The 18,029-nt window shown below is 40.0% G+C and overlaps 2 protein-coding genes across 3 annotated transcripts; one reads left to right on the top strand and one right to left on the bottom strand.

Moving 5' to 3' along the window:
- The first annotated feature begins 132 nt into the window (after positions 1-132).
- On the top strand, positions 133-5,507 carry dpcd (deleted in primary ciliary dyskinesia homolog (mouse)). Its single transcript, XM_083765130.1, has 6 exons — positions 133-207; positions 824-904; positions 2,806-2,930; positions 3,099-3,232; positions 3,771-3,873; positions 4,847-5,507. The coding sequence occupies exons 1-6, from the start codon at positions 144-146 to the stop codon at positions 4,949-4,951; spliced, it is 612 nt and encodes a 203-aa protein (XP_083621256.1). The 5' UTR covers positions 133-143; the 3' UTR covers positions 4,952-5,507.
- A 2,693-nt stretch (positions 5,508-8,200) lies between these two features.
- On the bottom strand, positions 8,201-14,121 carry fgf8b (fibroblast growth factor 8b). 2 transcript variants are annotated; one of them, XM_083765926.1, is made up of 5 exons: positions 13,493-14,121; positions 13,370-13,406; positions 12,423-12,606; positions 9,733-9,839; positions 8,201-9,187 (listed from the first exon to the last, which is right to left on the bottom strand). In XM_083765926.1, the coding sequence occupies exons 1-5, from the start codon at positions 13,549-13,551 to the stop codon at positions 8,879-8,881; spliced, it is 696 nt and encodes a 231-aa protein (XP_083622052.1). In that variant the 5' UTR covers positions 13,552-14,121; the 3' UTR covers positions 8,201-8,878. The 2 variants fall into 2 exon arrangements, with proteins under 2 accessions (XP_083622052.1, XP_083622053.1); XM_083765927.1 differs by having other exon boundaries at positions 12,423-12,555.
- Between the last annotated feature and the right edge of the window lie 3,908 nt (positions 14,122-18,029).

The raw sequence follows: 18,029 nt of genomic DNA, 5'->3' as shown, positions 1-18,029 counted from the left end.
TACATATGTTTGAAATTGTATAATGTTCAAAAATAATGACAAGCCTTAAAAAATTAAATAAAAAATAATGAATGCCGTTACCTTGGCTACGTAGTGTTTCAGGAAGTGTCGCTTTACATACATTACAACAGCAAGTTAGCAACATGGCTGTGCAATGCTGGACTGATCTTCTTAAATCATCAAAGAAAACAGCTTTGATACAAGATGGTGAGTGCAACAAATGTATCTACTTGTTTAAGTAGAAATAACTGTCTTTGAAAGCTTATTTGCTGGTTGCACATAAACGTCGCAACGTTACATTACAGCTACAATATGAACGGATGGAGAGGTCCATGGGCTACCCAAAATCCCACATTCGGAAATTCCCAACCCAGTCTGAAACCGTGCACCTGTCTGTAATCAATCCCCTGATTGAACTGTTCCTGCCTGGCAGCCTGAAAACCAGGGGTATCAACTACTAAGCCTCTGCAACTACTGAACTGCTATGGAAACAGGAGATATTGACTATTAACAAGTTAACAGTATGGCAGTACAGTCAAAAAAGCATAACACAAAAAAGCCCTGGTTATTGTTTCCATTGTGGTCCTTTTTACTCAATATTGATCATCAACAAGACATGCAATACATACAATATATTCAACGTGGCTCGGCTAATTACTTACTAGTACGCCAAATTATGAAATATAAGCTCTGTAGTTGGCATGCTATTTTTTATTGCTGTGCTCCTGTGCTCTTTGTTTAAAATAAACACATTCATGCGTTTATTTGTCTTGTCTTGACGGTTCATCTATAATCATGTAGAGTCTTTCTAATGTTTATCAAGGGAAAAGGAAGGTCCACTATCTCTTTACGGATGGGAAAGAAATGGCAGAGGAGTATGATCTACAAACAGATGAGCTCATCGGTAAGCTGAAGTGGAGGATAATGTCTTTGTTTATGCTTATGGGTTTGTATCTGTTACTGAAAAATCACACCTGTGTGAACTGAATGGTGCAACTATACTTTTTATTGTTGTGTGGGGGTCCCCGGAACATCTAGACCCCCAGGAAGGGGGCCGGGCCAGTTCCGGCGACCCGCCCAGCGTCCGAAACGGTCAAGAAATTACCATGTGGTGGTCCCCAGGGGACGCACTCAGGGTGGCGGCCCGGTTCCGGCGTGCCGCCCCATGTCCGAAACGGTCTAGAGAAATGTTAGTTACCATGTGGGAGTCCCCAGGGGGTCCCTCTACTGTACTGTCACTGTACTGTACTTTATATTTGTACTTTATATTTTTATTGGTTGTCTGATGGTATTGGTTGTCTGACTATTGGTTGTCAGCTCTCAGCTTCCCAAACACTAAAAACTCTGCTTCCCATCATGCAGCTGTGTACAGTGTGAAGCTCAACAGCACCACTTTGTCACCTGTTGGTACCCTAATCATACATAGGGACATACGTACATACAGATATAGGGACAGACATTGCTGGGCATTGGAGTGGCTGCACCCTAGCCTGGGCACCATTTCATTTAGGGTATATGATCCTGTCGGGAGCGGATGATATCGTTACGTCATGTTGTAGTATTGTTTTGTAGTCGACAGGCAGGAACAACGGGGCGGCAACTTCCTTTTCCCTCAAACCGATTCTTCTCAATAAAAGCTACAGGCAACGAGAGCTTTTATTGTTATTCTTCCGATTTGAGGGAAAACGAAGTTCCGTTTGATTGTTCCTGACTTTACATGACGTAACGATATCATCCGCTCCCGACCGGATCATACAGACTTTTGAAACAGAGACCAGGCTTTCCTCCGAGGTGGTGGAAAGCCTGGTGAGGCGAGGTTAGCTCAGCTGCACCCTATGGCTGCACCACTCGAAAAGCATACCCATGCACAACAAAAACGCAGGTGCCAGACAAAGGACATAGAATATGAAACAAATAAGTGAGTCCACACACTCTTTAGCTCCCAATAATCAAACTGCTCTGATGAAGAGCATGTAGGTAAAAACGTCAAATGCGTAATTATTGGTGTGTACACTCTGTTCTTGTATCTGTACTGCCTACTGTACACATTTCTATATTTGAATTCACAGAATGAGTAAATATTGATTGACATTATACACGTTATACTACTATTGTTCATATTTCAGTATTTGAACGGTTTGGGTTTCGGATAAATTAAGAAGATATGGGCTTATTATGATATTGGGTTGTGCCTTGATGAAGATCTCTGGGTCGAAACCTTGGTCTATTAAACAAACGAAAAAAATTGCATGGAGATGAGACTATGGCCCTCATTTATAAAACCGTACACCAAGATCACCATAACTTTAGGGATGTATCATTCTATCGTCACTTTGACTTGGGCGTACGGTGCAAATCAAATCTCACGTCTGCTTCTCAGCTTGTGTACGCAAATGTTTTACATCTCAGACTTGCAATGCAGCATAGTCTGACTATCTGACAGCCATCTGAACACATATCCACTCCAAAAATGTATAGCTAATGTATAGCAATTGTGACGATGTAATTTTCATTCAACAACGTAGGCCTATGGGAAACACATTCATGATTCGGGTTTTTGTTTAGATATATCTTGTCTTGTCTAGAATTAACTACTGTCCACTGTTGACGCATCTTCAACCTAAGTAAAATAAAAGCTCAATATAGCTTCAAAATTCAGGGTTGAGATTTATGGTCTTAATTTATGCTGCATGTAGAACAAACATGACACTAAGTAGTAAGTACACTTGTGTACAGTGCATTTACAGCCAAGTTGAATTTAATTGAATATGTTGTTCATATACCTCATGTTTCACACTTTTTCAGTGAGAAAGTGGAAGTCTAAAAGCTCACTGGGAGCTCAGAGCCAATGGCAGACAGAGGTCGGGGAGCCTCACACAGCCACTGTTGCCTCTTTGGAATCTGATGGGATCAAGGAGAACTGTGCTAATGTATGTTTTGTGGTAACATTATTATTATTATTCCCCTTTTGGACGAAAATAATTATCATTTTCTAATTTGATTTGAGTTATTTTAGCTCCATTATATTAACATTTTCTTGAGATAGAGGTTGATCATGTGTCTACAGAATGTGCTATATTTGCCTCACATCTCTGCAGCCTACATTCTCGCGTAAAGACACAAATACCAGTTTTCAGTGGAGAATCCGGAATCTTCCCTATCCTAAAGGAGTCTTCAATGTTTCTGTGGAGCCTGCTGAAAGATGCTGCATCATAAAGACCTCAAACAAAAAGTAAATGTGATTGTGCCTGACGAACCTGGTTTAAGGTTCAGACTTTGACCCCTCTATCACATGGAACTATCTTTTGGGCGTAGTGATATGGACACAAAAAACATAGTGTGATAGAGGGGTCAAAAATGAACGAAAGTTGCACTAATATTTTAGAAATAGGTCAACAATACAAATGACGTTAGTTTTGTGGATTAATTTACTTTTACTGCATGGCCCCTGTGCCCCCCACAAATTGACCGGAACTACTTAATATTTCACCAAAACCAGAGCAGAACTCCCACTATGGGACTCGGGCAATCAATTAATACTGTTTCCCTTTTTGGTAAATGATGAACAGAAGCAAGTAGTAAAGTATGGTAATAGTGAACTTCTAATTCTCCATTTGTATAGTAAACGTGCATGGAAACCTTTTTCTCTTTTGTTAGATGCTCATCTGTTGCTTACAGTATTTGTCTCTCTCCTATAGATGGCACTGTTGGCAATACATTGATCTTTGTTTTATCTTGAAGGAATCCTCACATCCTCTGTGTCTTTCCAGGTATTATAAGAAGTTCACTGTTCCTGACCTAGACCGAAGTCAGCTGCCACTGGACTGTTCTGCCCTCAGCTTCACTCATGCTAATAACACTCTAATCATCAGTGTAAGTCCTGGCCAACTATAAAATGAACCTGATAGATGCTGGGTGTTACAGATAACAGATTATTTGATGGGAGAAAAAAGCATTAGTGATTCAATATTAAATTAAATATAGCAACATTTGGAAAAAGAAAACTTGCACACAGTGTAGCAAGGATCAGCTCTAAGCTCCAACCTAAAATGCCTTAAAAACTACACACAATGTCCTGCCCTGTCAAAGTCCTCGAGCATTGCAGTCAAAGTTTTACTCTGGAGTGTCATTTCAATTGATATCTGTGAATATAAATACACCATCTTATGCTGCACGTCTGGACTCATGAATAACTTAAAATGACTTAAGTGATGAAAGTTGATGTTTATACACATCCAAAACCCATGAAGAATATGACAAATTTTCACATATCAGACTTTGTTGTTCATGAAATATCTGGTGTTAAAATGTATATCGTGGGATGTTCTGGTTGTGCAACCATTTGGAGCACAGACCTACTCGCAACATCACAGGTTTGAATCGTGTTCCCTCATTGGTCATATTTGCACTTAACGTGCCCTCTCTTTCCTGTCTCAATCTACTCGACATCACTACTGTCTTCAAAGCACAATGACATGAGGGTCATCTCCCATTCTGTCTGTCAGGTCCCAGGCATCTGAACAAATGCAGGGAGTATGACCTATTAACATAGGTGTATCACACATTCAGATTGCGTGCACATTATGAACATTGCGCTGTCTGAAATTCTTGAATACAAAGAGCATTTACGAACTATATAAGCTAGACAGCTGGAAGAAATATCGGGTTTCTGGCAGATAAGATTGACGTTATGTAGTGTTGGGCTATCATAATTGGTCTCTGTGTGATATTTGATTTCTTGTTTCAGTGTGTTAATACAGTAAGGGATGTGCATCAGGGAGAAAGAGACTGGCTGCAGAAGTCATTACCTTTTCGTTTCTTTTTGCTCTTTCTCTCTCTCTCTCAGTACAAGAAACCAAAGGAAATCTTAACCCTTGAGCATGAGCTACTGAAGGAGCTAAAGAAACTGAAAGGGAACAGTGACGGTGATGTCGACTGCAAAACTCAGTGAAGAATCCTCAAGTTCTTCTAGTCTGCCCTACAAATTGCAAATATCAGCCACTGTGTTCTAAAATGTTAGGGTTCTCACTTGGTTTTATATTTTGTATCAACAAAAGAGATTCACTCAGAAATGTACCTATAATATATATACTACCAGATTGATGGTCCATTTTTGGAGGATAGGAGAGAAACACAGAAGTTATTTTTGTTACGTTTTTTTCCCCCCACCGTTTAATTACTCATACAGTTGCTGCTCTTTGGTTTGTAGATCAGTGTGGGTTGAAGTGAATGACACATGGTGCATTCAAAGCAGAGCTATAAAACACAGTTTGAGGTCTGATCTGTTTATATCTTTATGTTCTTGTTCTATGTTCATTTTATGGTATCTTGAATTCCTCCGCTCAGTGCCTGTGTATGTAATGGCTCTCGTGTTTTACTAATGAGGTTGTTTACTGACTTGATGAACTGGAGCAAGAGCACTGTAATTTGTTCCGACATGAATGTTTGAAATGTTAATTGTTAGACGAAACAACGCATTCTTTCTGTACTTTGCATTGCCAATGCCATATTTGACCATGTCATTTGTATTTAACTGTAAAAGTATTCACAATAAAACTGAATTCATTTTTAATTAATCTCATTGTACTTTACCCTCCACCCACTGAAGTCAGCAATGTGAAGGGGAGTCATATAATACCCTCACCCCGACCTTCCAACCTCTTTTCCTCCTTGATGTCCTTGTAAAACACTCAAAACACACAATGCCTCGTCCCCGCTAGCTACGGGGTCACCGTTACAGGCATATCCCATTTGTATTAACTGAATAGCCTTATGTTTCTCACATGTAGCAAGGCCACCCTGAAAGCCATGGTTGAAAACGGTCAATTTAGTAAAGTCCTCAGTGTTCATTTGTAGGCGTCCGTTTGGTTGCACTTGTACATTCTTGAGTTAACAGCATAAGCCCTATTCTACTTTTAAAAATCGCAGATCTAATGTGTCGTGAGCTTAAGTCTTATAGATCAGTTATTTGCACACAATTTCTGAAATTGTCAGCCCAAAATAGGGACACCAGGTTGAAAGTAGTTCAATGAACACTCAGGATTTCACTGTGTAGCCAATTCTCTAAAAACCAAACCCATTTAGGATGGGAACCATTTTTATTTTTATTTTTTGAGGGACGCTATCCCCTCCAATGCATGGTTTTTGAGAATGACGTCATATGGCAGCCAAATCTATGGGGGTTTTTAATTAGTTTGTTTAGAGCAGCAGTTAAACATTGACGATGTGAGACGTCAATATAAAAACAGTGGTTGCCCCTCACTTCACAGAAGTGTGATTTTTTTTAAATTACCTTTCAAGATGGGAACCCATTTTGTGGTAGTTGTTGCTATTATGTACAAATATATACATTTTTGTATAATTATTCAGAAAACTTGGGTCAGGATTTAGAAGGCATTTTTAGAATCGGCCTCAGGTCTAAATGGGCTAATGAACCCCAGTGTTGGCCCTGTTACAGTAAGTGACTTGGGAACCTCATAGACACCCAGGTTAGATTAAGCAGATAGGGGCGTAACTGTTCCATGTCTTCATTTTGAATGGACTTAAACAGTCCGACAGAACAGGAAAATCCCATGTTTGTCAGTGATAATAGCCCAGAATATCAAATCAGGATTTCTCAAGTCAACTCTTATTTGGGTAAATAAAGGTTTGTCAACATTAAAATACATCATAGAAATTGCAATGTATCGCTTCATCTAATACAGTGGAGTATTTATCTACTTCTTAACCAGGGTCAGTTTGAAAAATAGGTTCCCATCAGACATATTTAGATGGAGGATAAAAAGTGAACAATGCTGTTTTAAAGAAACAATGACATTTAAATATAGATTGTTCCAACCTTGTGATTCCTTCCTTTTTTTTGTTTGTTTTTGCCACAGGGCCAAACCCAGACAGCAAGTGCAAAAGGCAAAGACAAAACCACAGGTCACTGACTTTTGTGCTCTGTGCACTTCCAGATGGAAGGAACAGCACTATAGTAAAACATTTTTTAAATTGGTTAGTTTCTATTTTGTTTTCCAAGTTCATGCGATGGTTTTTAATTGGTTCCTATTGTCTTTATTAATTTTTGTATCGATCGATCGATCGATCGATTTCTATTTTATTTGATCAATCTCATCTAAATACAAAAGCACATTATGGTAGGCTCTATACACAATACACTGCTGAAACTCAACCAGCGTATTCATTTTTAGGGTGTGCTTCGGTTGTAGTTTGTTTTAGTCTACTACTCAACAATTTCTACCCTACTGGGTGCATGTCAACACACATTTCTCACAGATGCAGAGCACTCCAACGGCAGCAAACAACAACTAACAAATTGGACATCCAGTTATGCATTGTTGGAGTGGCCCAGTCTCTGTTCAGGGTCTTCTTCCTCCCCTGTCGTTTGGCCTCTGATGGTCATGCTCAACTGCTTCTGGGAAGAGAGAGAGTTTCTTTTCTGCCTCCCTTTTATTCCCGAATGCCTCTTCCCAGCCGTTCCCCCTTCTCTTTCAGTCGATGCCACATTTTGCCACACAGACCCTGGTTTGCTTTTTCTGCACACACACACACCACCCCCACCCCCAACTCAACTCCCTCAACCCCTCTCTCTCTCCTCCTCATACCCAAGCTCCCTCGCCCATCCCATCCTTCCCTCCACCCCTAGTCCCTCATACCCCTCCCTGTGTGACTGCCTTCTTTTTGATAGCTGACCCCTCCTTGTGTTATTATTCGAACCCACTATTGTATAACATGCCCTTTTATATGAGGTCTCACAAAGGCCCCATTTGATCAGAGGGTTACGGTGTGCGATCGTGAGAAATGCAACTACATGGTGGTAACCTTTGTTTGGGCCAAAATGGTGGGCTGACCTCACCGCTTTTAATACATAGCCCAGGCCATTCAGGCCCAAGTCTCACTTGCTGAGCACATTGAATTCGGTAGCCTGTCACAGATATTGCCCCTCAGTTATCTGGGTCTCCAAGCTTCAAGGAGAAGACAGGGGAAACACACACACACACACACACACACACACACACACACACACACACACACACACACACACACACACACACACACACACACACACACACACACACACACACACACAAATAACCAACATTGTCCACTATAGCTCTCACCATGCATCTCCAAAACTAGCTAGACAAGAGAAAACCTGCAATTAACATCTTGTTAATTCATTATTTAGTGGTTTTAATATACACTCTACAATAAATATATCCATCATTTAAAGTAATTTACAATTTTTACAGTAAAAATATATTCATATATGTAGAAAAGGCAAAAAACAATGCACCAAAAATGGCCTCCTAAAGGTAGGAAATAGCTGTATAGTGTCTACTGAGACTCATCATTGTAGATGCTGGAAAGTACCCACAGATAGCTGCCATGTCTATGATTGTGTGCAACCATTTTCTGTCATAACATTCTTTACTGCCAGGTTGGCTAACCTCTAATCCATCCAAGTGTCCATCCATCTAGCCATAAATGTATTCATTCCAATCTCGTTGAGATCTTCAACACTTAAATCATTCCCTGATTTAAATGATTCTGTCTGACAGGAACGATAGCTACCATATTAGGATACTCAATGTTTAATATTGAAATATTAAACATTAATATAATCTAATATACTATATTGTATTATGTAATATAGCATATTAGATTCTCAAAATTAGATACAATATACAGTAACAAGGTTTTACTGACGAGAGTTTGCAAAATGGCACACAAAGTGTAGAGGTGGGTGGTGTTCAACTGGATGGGGGAAAGTAGTTTAATTTCATTGGGAACATTCCCACATTCTCCCCTGTGGGGTCCTCCTCGTTGGTTCTTTTGCCCCCCTTCCTCTGTTTCTCTTGAGAGATCTGGGTTCTCAGTGGCTTCCTGAGCGCTGGTGACTGGAATGCTTAGTCCTCCGACCAGTGTTTCTAAACGGAAGGATAGGGACGGGTAGAGGAAGGACATCAAACGCCGGTCTCCTGTCGCTCAGCAGGTGTCCCCTGGGCAAGCGCTTCATAAAGTGGGCCTCTCTCTGGTGCTGCTTGGTCCTAGAGGCCTTGCGCGGACGGCCCTTGCGGGTGAAGGCCATGTACCAGCCCTCATACTTGGCGTTCTGCAGCGCTGTATAGTTGTTTTCCAGAACAATCTCTGTGAAGATGCAGTCTTTGCCCCGTCCTTTCCGCTGTGACGAGAAGAGAAGGACAGAGAAGCTAGCTGCCATTATAAGAATAAGATGAGAGTAAAACGAGTACTTTTTCAAAGGCAAATGACACATTTTGGATTTTGGAAGTATGCATTAGATTAAGTGCAGGTGAACAAATGCTTATTAAAAAAAGAATTCTGGCTAAATTCCTTTCCTTTCCAAATGTATTATGGCTTCAATCAATTCACAATAAAATGAAGTGCTACAGTTCAGAACAGAAGAGAGACACATATATATATTTGAATAATAATGGTCAAATGTGGCCCCACACTGTAGCCCCACACTATCCACAGGGTTGTATTTACTGTAATTGAAGAACGATGAAATAGAAGACTCAAACAGTGCCATGATTACATAATGGCATGAATTCATATAACTCATAACATTTTACATTGCAAAGGATGGTTATGGTCTTGTTTTGGTGAAGAGCTTTGGTGTAAAGGGAAAAATAAGGGGGCCCAGTCTCTGGGGGGGGGGACTCCGATCAATGAAGTATATAGGGTTAAAGTTGTTAACTCTATTACCTTGCCAATAAGCTTTCCTTTCTTGTTCATACATATATAGTATCCTGTCTTCACCCCTTTGATGCGAATACGGCTCCCAAAGGAGTCTGTCTCCACCTCCAGTTTGGCTGTGCAAAAATGAAGCATAGAACTAATTACATAAAGCAGGACGTAAGATATTATATTACAGTATAAGATAGAGTAGGTTTGTACCCTAGACTAGAAATGTACACTTTGCCATTTCAAGGAAAGGATAACAAATAGAGAACACAGAAACATGGAAAACAATTTTAGATAACAAGAAGGTCAAATATAAATAATAGTGCAAGAAATATCAAATGTACATGGTTAATAAAATCAAGCAGAATTGCTTTTTGTGCAAATGAAGTAACATTTGCAACAGATAAAAAAATAGTAGTTGTATTGTTATAGTAATATTTTACTGTTATAGTTATAGTGCTCAGTGTGAATGTCCCTTAAGGCTGAAACTCAATCGGTATTGCAGCTGTTCATACCAAAAGGACAAGACAGACACTCAGACAGACATAGAGACATAGAGACGCACACGGCCAGTCATTGGGAGTGGTGTGCACTGCTCAAAATTGAAGCAGAGATTCTTTACTGTGCACACCTAGGGAAAATGTCCATTGTCTTGACTGTATGATTTGACCCAATCACACAATCACAAGGAGTAACAGATCTTCCAGGACTGACACTTTACACTTCACAGATGTGAAGCACTGGGTAGCCTATAGGTCAAAACACATTTTGATATGCAGTTTTACTCCATGCTTGCAGAACTACTGCTGGTCTTTTTTTAGCCAATCCCATGCAGAGCTTTAGAAAAGTCATATTTGCCACCCTATTCGGCCACTAAAAGCTACAGGGGGAGTGGTCTGTTAAATAACTTTTTAAGAGACTGTGGTTTTGTGTGACGATATACAACTTACTCCTAAAGAAATAGGCTAAGAAGAATATTATGCAGGTTAAATGCATGAAGGGGTAAGTTGTTCAATGACTACCACTGTAACATCAAGCAAAGGGGATTTGCACAGTGGCTATTGTCACTGAAAGGCTATAAATGCTTAGGGAATAAAGCAGAGAGTGAGAATACTGTGGTCAGAGACACAGCCACAAGCACTGAGCAGTGGGTCAGGTTTGCAGCAGGTTTGGGCCTGCTACAAGTGTGACACCCACTCAGCAATGTTGTCTATATGCTTGCTTGCTCCGTGTGTGTGTGTGTGTGTGTGTGTGTGTGTGTGTGTGTGTGTGTGTGTGTGTGTGTGTGTGTGTGTGCGTGCGTGCGTGCGTGCATGCGTGCGTGCGTGCGTGTGTGCGTGCGTGCGTGCGTGTGTATACATGCCTGTGTGTGTACATGCATGTCTAGGCAGCAGAGAGATAGACAAAAGAGCACAGGAGAGAAGACTAGAGGAAACGGGATAAAGTGAAGATGCTGACTTCACCTCTCCGTATAAATTGAGTCATACATTGAGTTGTAAAGCAATGAAAATTCCTCATAAAAGGACCCTCCAAAAATGCAGGCAGCAGGCATAGAGAAGGAGATGGATGGTGGTAACTGTGGTGGAAAGATGGCTATAGACACACCAAAATACTTTGGTGACAGGAACTCGCTCCCTTTAAATTTAAGACACGTTTTCCCTGAAAGAAGAAGAATATATGTCCAATTTAACAGGTGTCCATATGCTGAACACCTTGCACTGCACATTATAGCTTCATGGGTTCACAACAATATTTACAATATAGCCTACATATAAGTTATAGGCTATACCTTTTTGGAAACATTTATATTTACCCTAATACCAACTATTTCTAATAGGCCTAATTTGTTTTTAAATGCCAGTGTCATTTATAATTTCCATTATATGGTTTCATTTATAATTTTCATAATAAATATTTGAAACTATAATTTAACATCTTAGGACCTGCCTAGGCCTATTAACTGTAGACCACTCAGCACAATTTTCATTGTTTGATTGATCGGTCCACTTGATTAGCTGCAATTAGTTAATTGATTAATTAATTAAGACTATAGGCTAGCATAGTCTAAAAAGCATTGCTCGGTCCAAATGATAAAATAATATTTTATGGTGAAATAATAGGGTCAATGTGCATTGCTCATAATTGTTTATCTTGGTGCTATATTTGCCTGCAGCAACAATTAAAATGACAGAAATATTGTAGTCTATAACCTTATAGGAACTTCAGAGATGAAGCCACTCAGAGCTTGTTGAAGAGGCAAAAGTTGAATGACTAAAATGGGTTTTCCATATTTCATTTTTTTTTCCTCTCCTCCTTTTTCTTTTTTCTTCTTCATGGACTGTGTTCATCAAAGCTTGATTCACCCCTAGCTTGTGCTACTTAAAACCCACTAAAACCGGGAAAGCATCAGTGTAATTTTATAGCATTCGCTATTATAGCAGATCTACAAGCTCACATAAAGCCTAAGTATAGGTATAGGCTACATTTGCTATTTTTGAACATTTTTGAAAAATCTTTAAAGTGTGAGAACTATATACGGAAGGCATTTGTAGGCTATAGAATCGGCGCCACGTGGTCTTATTTTGCCTATAGGCGGCCTATATATACTTTAACGGAATTAATGTTCTGTGGTCGACTAAGTTATTTGTCAATTCTAATTAAACCGACGCCGTTGACGTCAGTAGGCCTAGTTGTTCTCACTTTAACCTTACCATGCACTGCCCCGTCGTCGCCGTTGGCATTGACTCTCTTGTTGCCAAGAACCTGGACGTGTTTCCCGCTGGTTCGGCTGTACAGTTGATAGGTTCTGGTCAACCTCCGGCTCATCCTGTCCGACAACCGGCTCTGTTCGGTTACATGTTGCTTAAAATTAGGGGGGGATGACTGCACAGTGTTCTGTTCAGACAAGAGAAAACACGCCTATGTTAAATGACAAACCCCGTGAACGCTGTCATTTAAACTTGACTTTTATATTCACATAACAACCAAATATCATCTCTGAGGTCAGCCAAATGCATGAGTCCAGACTCCAGGGCGACTCAGGTTGCTATCCACAAGTTTTTTCGGGGAATAGCCAAAAAATTAAACATTAGGCCTAATAGATAGACATATTGGTTTATGGGCCCACAATGTTATTATTTTATTTCATTATCTATTTTCCAGATTTGTATTATTTATTAATTAAGGCAAGCACTGTTATCGGACGAGGTTGAATGGACAGGGGACAGCCGTGTTCTGAGAGATGCTGCATGGAGGATGACACCCCTCTGATAGGTTGTTTTTACCACGGCTGCTCTTTCACCTTGTCTCCCCGGACTACATCCCTTTACGGCTCTTTTTCCCCTTCAATTCAGCCATACGCCATCCACATATGTTTTAACAATTACCTTTTAGCCGGGGCTTACCTCTTTTCAAGATGTTTGAATTGTTGCCAATTGCCATTGCCTTGCATAAAGTGTGTTTTTTTCTTTTTCAGGCTACATTATTGCACCCTATTGCAGATGTATAGGCTACAAACGGATTAAGTCATTTGAGCGCGCAGGCAAATGACCTGTTAAGTGTTATTTAGTTAATGAAGGGACTCATTTTTAAGGAGTAATGAAACTCTAATTATGCAGGATTTATTGCTTTGTAAAACGTGTGCGGAGATGTGCGTTACCTGTGCGTAAAAGCAAAGCGTCATGAATTGAAGTAACCTGCAAGAAGAACAAATTAATGAGAAAACGTATTTATGTAATCCAGAATTTACATCGCCGGCAATGATTCACTAACCCTTACTTACAAATAACCTAATCTGGATGTTCTTATCCTCATCGTGAAATAAGTCAAATATCGCGTCATGAATACTCCACTGATTCAGTGCTGGAGACTCATGGAAATAATAGAAGTCCTGATCCCGATGGGATTTCAACTCAGTTTGTATGTCCTCCTATTACAGATCGAAACCAATTAATTGAGAGGTCCAAACTGTCTCTTCCTGCCGGTATACTCATTGATAGCGAATTTACAAAACAAGTCCGGAAGGTTTTTAAAGCGGAGATAATCCCGCAAAAGATGAAAATCCGATCAGAGAGAAGGACGCGCCGTCATCCAACGACGTTGTTCTAGTTCCACAACCTCCATCAAATCCCTCTCTTGTCAATCATCCTCATGGAAACCTTTGTCTTGATTAACGTCGGCTGATATCAAATACATCCACTTTGTGTCACGGCCACAGTGGCAAGGCAAGCGGTGGATAGAAGGCTTTACGCATGGATCTAAAAACGCATCAGCGTTTTACATGCGCACCGCAGTCAGTTATGTAAAAAGAAAAAAATGAATGAACACGAAACGTGTCGAATTGTTTTTGAATGAATTTACAGCCGGCACGACTTTATTTGTTTTCTGGGAAATTGACAAGAATAATGTGTCTATGCGTATTAACGCTGAAGTGCCAGAATATCGGGACTCCTATATACCACCCCTCTCCTCCTACACGTGCATTTTCTTGTGGTTGCCTTTAACTCCAGATTCACCGCGTCTCCCTCCCTCTACATTTAAATACTTTAATGTCCTCGGTGAAATAGGGCGGGGCGTCCATACCAGAGCCAATTCGAAATAGCCTACAGTAGAAAAGGAATGCAGCTTGATTGATTTGAACTGGCACACACACACACACGCACACACCTGACAACTGTCAGCAGTTAAGCCAATGCTGATGATTAATATGAATATTGTATGGTGACCTTAAAAGTAGACCCCTATCATGGAGTCATATATAGGATGCAATGAATGAAATTCTTTGTGTGTTTATTTTATTCCTTCAGTCAGTTCAGTCAAAACAGTTTTTATACCCCACCCCCCTCCCCCGTCCAGAAACAACAAACATAGATGCAAAGATATAGTATACACAAAATGGATATAGAAAATAAGATAGCACACAAATACACAGAGGACAAAAGATACAAATGAAATTCTAAACATTCTAAGAACAATAACAAAACATCTCATAAGTCAACATTTCTTCAAGCAGCACCAATCAAGGGTCCTTGGGGTTCCAGGGGGTCCCAGCCAAATTATTACATGAGTGACATTTCTAACAGTAATATAATTACTCATAATATGATTATGACATTAAGATAATTTAATTTAAGCCAAAACATATTTTCATATCTGAATCCATATGGCCTATAATGAAAGTGCAGTTTGAGGTTTTGTGAGGTGAAAATGTTTGAAAACCCGGTTTTACCTTCATCAACGTTACATGAATGCTTTGAAATTCCTCAATGTCCATTTTTAGAAAATCACATTGTATAGGCTACCTTAGTTTTATAACCAACAAAATGTCCACATGGAAAAAATTCCCTGGCATGTACTTAAGAAAATCTACAGTTACATTAGCGTATTCCCTTACTGCAGGTTAGAGGTAGTTTGGTGGCCCCACAGGACCGACCTTGATGTACTTTTTTATCATACACATGTAGGTAATATGTATACCATGTGAACGCATGTCACAGAATGGTTTTCACATAACATCTAAGCTTTTTGCCTTGGATAGAAATGGTCTCCCACTCATTTGATTCTCGCTTCCATAACGTTTCACAGTCTTTGCTTTGCTTCTCAAGAGTGTGTCCTGTGGACCTGTCTGTTCCGTTGTTAAAGGTATATTCAGTGATTTCACTCAAAAAACCTTAGGTTTTTTGGCTGTGGGACCCAGCCTTTCGTCCAATCAGGATAGAGAGTCAAAAACGAAACCTAAGGTTTTTTGACCCCCAGGGGTTAACTGGGGACAAGGAGGAACTCCTTATATGGCCAGCACACTCTATAGTAGGGAGGATTATCACAACAAAACAAAAAAAAGTGATATTTGAATTAAGTGAAATCACTGGATATACCTTTAACATCATGCAGTTACGTTGTAATTATTCTTTGTAAGATAAATAAAGTGTGATCTCCCTTAAACACTTACCTATACTTCCATGGCTGCTCTTATATGTTTGATGAAGGTGGAATGGGATTGGTGTCATGGGCTCCGAATCATTTCAGGTGTCTTAACTCTGAGAGTGTATAAATGGAGCCAAATAGACGCTTACGGGTACATTTGGTTACATATACACTGTCAGAGTTAAATGAACACTGATGATTTTACTGTGTGGGGTCCTGAAAAAAAATCACACTTGTGTAAAGTGAGGGGCTCACGTCGTCAATGTTTGTTTGACTGTTGTAAACATTAAAATTCTATAGACTTGGCTGCCACATGATGTCACGTTTAGTGTCCTAAACAAACATTAAAAGTCCATATTATAGACTTGGCTGCAATTTGGTTTTTGGTTAAAGTGCTCTACATTAAAAGTCCATAGACTTGGCTGCCATATGATGTAATTTCAAAAGCCAGGCATTTTGTCCATGCAGGCTCATGTCTATCAAACTGGACGGGGGGATTCTTGAAGTGAACTCATTCATTTGCTCTCATGTATATTTCCACATCACATACTGAAAGGTTTTACACAAAAGATAATGGAGGAACAGGACTAAGACTGAGTGAAGCCAAGTTAGCCAACGGCAAATATTGTTCAAAGGAGATGCATAAATATGCTGACCATTTTAGGCTCCAGCCGCTCCACTTCCACTCTAATAGTTAACTGTGACCTTTGCGGCAACCACAGTGGTTATCATGACACTGTCACAATATGTTCATATATTGGTATTCCCATATATATGGGCTTAATATTGATCACTGTCAGAGTTCTCCATATGGGCATAACAGGGATTGTATTAGGCCGGGTGTCAGCTGGGAATGCCCATGAATGGAACTTTTTCATGCACCTGCATGGGGGCTTGCCTGGGGTGACCAGGGGACTGATGTCATGTGATGTCAGGATGACCTGGGGGCTTGCCTGGGGTGAGCGATGGGGATTTAGAGTTAGATGACGTGTCAGAGTGACGGGGATTGTGGGTTAGGTGTCAAAAACGCAAGGTTTCATAGTTATTTGCTACCTCAGGTCGCAATTATTTACTACTATTATATCAATGTGTTAATATTCTATGATATGTTGGCATATTGAATACATATGGAAACAAGTCCCCAGGGGTTTTTGGCAGGTGCTTTAAAAGCGCCTGGACTACATTCGACCACTACCTATAGTAGCGACACGTTTTCATGATTGGCTGCCTCGTCAGGCTGCCACTAAGCCAATGGGTACCTGATGGATAATTTTAAATAAGATCCATCTTTAATAATGATAGATTTGAAAGGACTGTATAGGACTGTATAAATATCAATAAACAATAGCTTAGGATCGATAGCTTGAGAGCTAGAGCTAGAGAGAGCTCTGGAGCACCGGAACTGAATAAATACTCTAGAAAGTAATCTAAGTACCATAAATACTCTTTACCAGAATAGAAGCAGAGGGCTTGTAACTTTACAGAAATGGATGTAAAAACCTTTTAGGCTATGATGAGTAAAAGTCAGAGTATAACAGAGTTAACCAATATACCTTGGAATGAATTGACGGACACAAGAAAGAGAACTCAGACAAGCAGAACTTAGAGGGAGGTTCGATCAGATATATTCACCATTGTTTCGGGAGAGAAGAAGACATGTCATCCGGACAGCGTTTCACAACGATCTCTCTCCATGTTCAATTAAACATGGTTGATATAGCATACCGTAATCAATACACCGGACAATGTGTTGAACAACAAGGTTAAAAAACATATTTGTTAACAAATGGACAGATAATGCAAGACGTCACTGAATATTGCATACAGAAAATATCTCACGGGGCAGAGATAGTCCTGATATGAATATCAGTTAGTGGAATCAGGTGACAAGGCAGAACGTCATTGAGTGCAGTTTACCAGTCTGTTAGAGCGAATACTAACTTTCAAGGGCAAAAACACAGAGCCTGGGTGTTTTGGCCAACGAAAACAAAACAATTCTTATCTACCAACGCTGGCTAGGGAAAAGTATTACTATCGAGACTCAGAACCATACTATTTTAAAGTCAGTGGGACAGCTGGACATCAAATGTCAGTCACAGGGCAATTAGATTAAAAGGTCAAAAGGCCATTCACCCACAAACTAGACCAAATATATCTATCAGTACCCATAAAACCCATAGTCTGAATGCCGCAATGTGAAGCTGTGAGCTGAGGCAGAGGCTGCGCCACACAAACTGATTATACTGTAGATGTAGAGCTTTCTGCACATGAGTCTGGCAGTTATGACTGAGTCATTCTTGTTATCCTTTAAGCCCAAGTGTCTGTGCTGTTTACATGTTCGATCAATCAATCAATCATACTCACTATACTGTACTACTTCTTCTGCTGCTGCTTCT

Source organism: Protomyctophum parallelum (assembly GCF_964188405.1).
Source record: "Protomyctophum parallelum genome assembly, chromosome: 5".
Lineage (NCBI taxonomy): Eukaryota > Metazoa > Chordata > Actinopteri > Myctophiformes > Myctophidae > Protomyctophum > Protomyctophum parallelum.
This window is presented reverse-complemented; position numbering and strand designations above follow the sequence as displayed.

What these genes read in the sequence shown, in the direction of transcription:
- dpcd (XM_083765130.1), top strand. Translation starts at nt 144, where the DNA reads ATGGCTGTGCAATGCTGGACTGATCTTCTTAAATCATCAAAGAAAACA. An exon ending in ACAAACAGATGAGCTCATCG is followed by an intron (nt 905 to 2,805) that starts GTAAGCTGAAGT and finishes ACACTTTTTCAG; the next exon opens with TGAGAAAGTGGAAGTCTAAA. An exon ending in TCAAGGAGAACTGTGCTAAT is followed by an intron (nt 2,931 to 3,098) that starts GTATGTTTTGTG and finishes ACATCTCTGCAG; the next exon opens with CCTACATTCTCGCGTAAAGA.
- fgf8b (XM_083765926.1), bottom strand. Translation starts at nt 13,551, where the DNA reads ATGACGCGATATTTGACTTATTTCACGATGAGGATAAGAACATCCAGA. An exon ending in ACATCCAGATTAGGTTATTT is followed by an intron (nt 13,407 to 13,492) that starts GTAAGTAAGGGT and finishes TTCTTCTTGCAG; the next exon opens with GTTACTTCAATTCATGACGC. An exon ending in AAGGAAAGCTTATTGGCAAG is followed by an intron (nt 9,188 to 9,732) that starts GTAATAGAGTTA and finishes TTCTCGTCACAG; the next exon opens with CGGAAAGGACGGGGCAAAGA.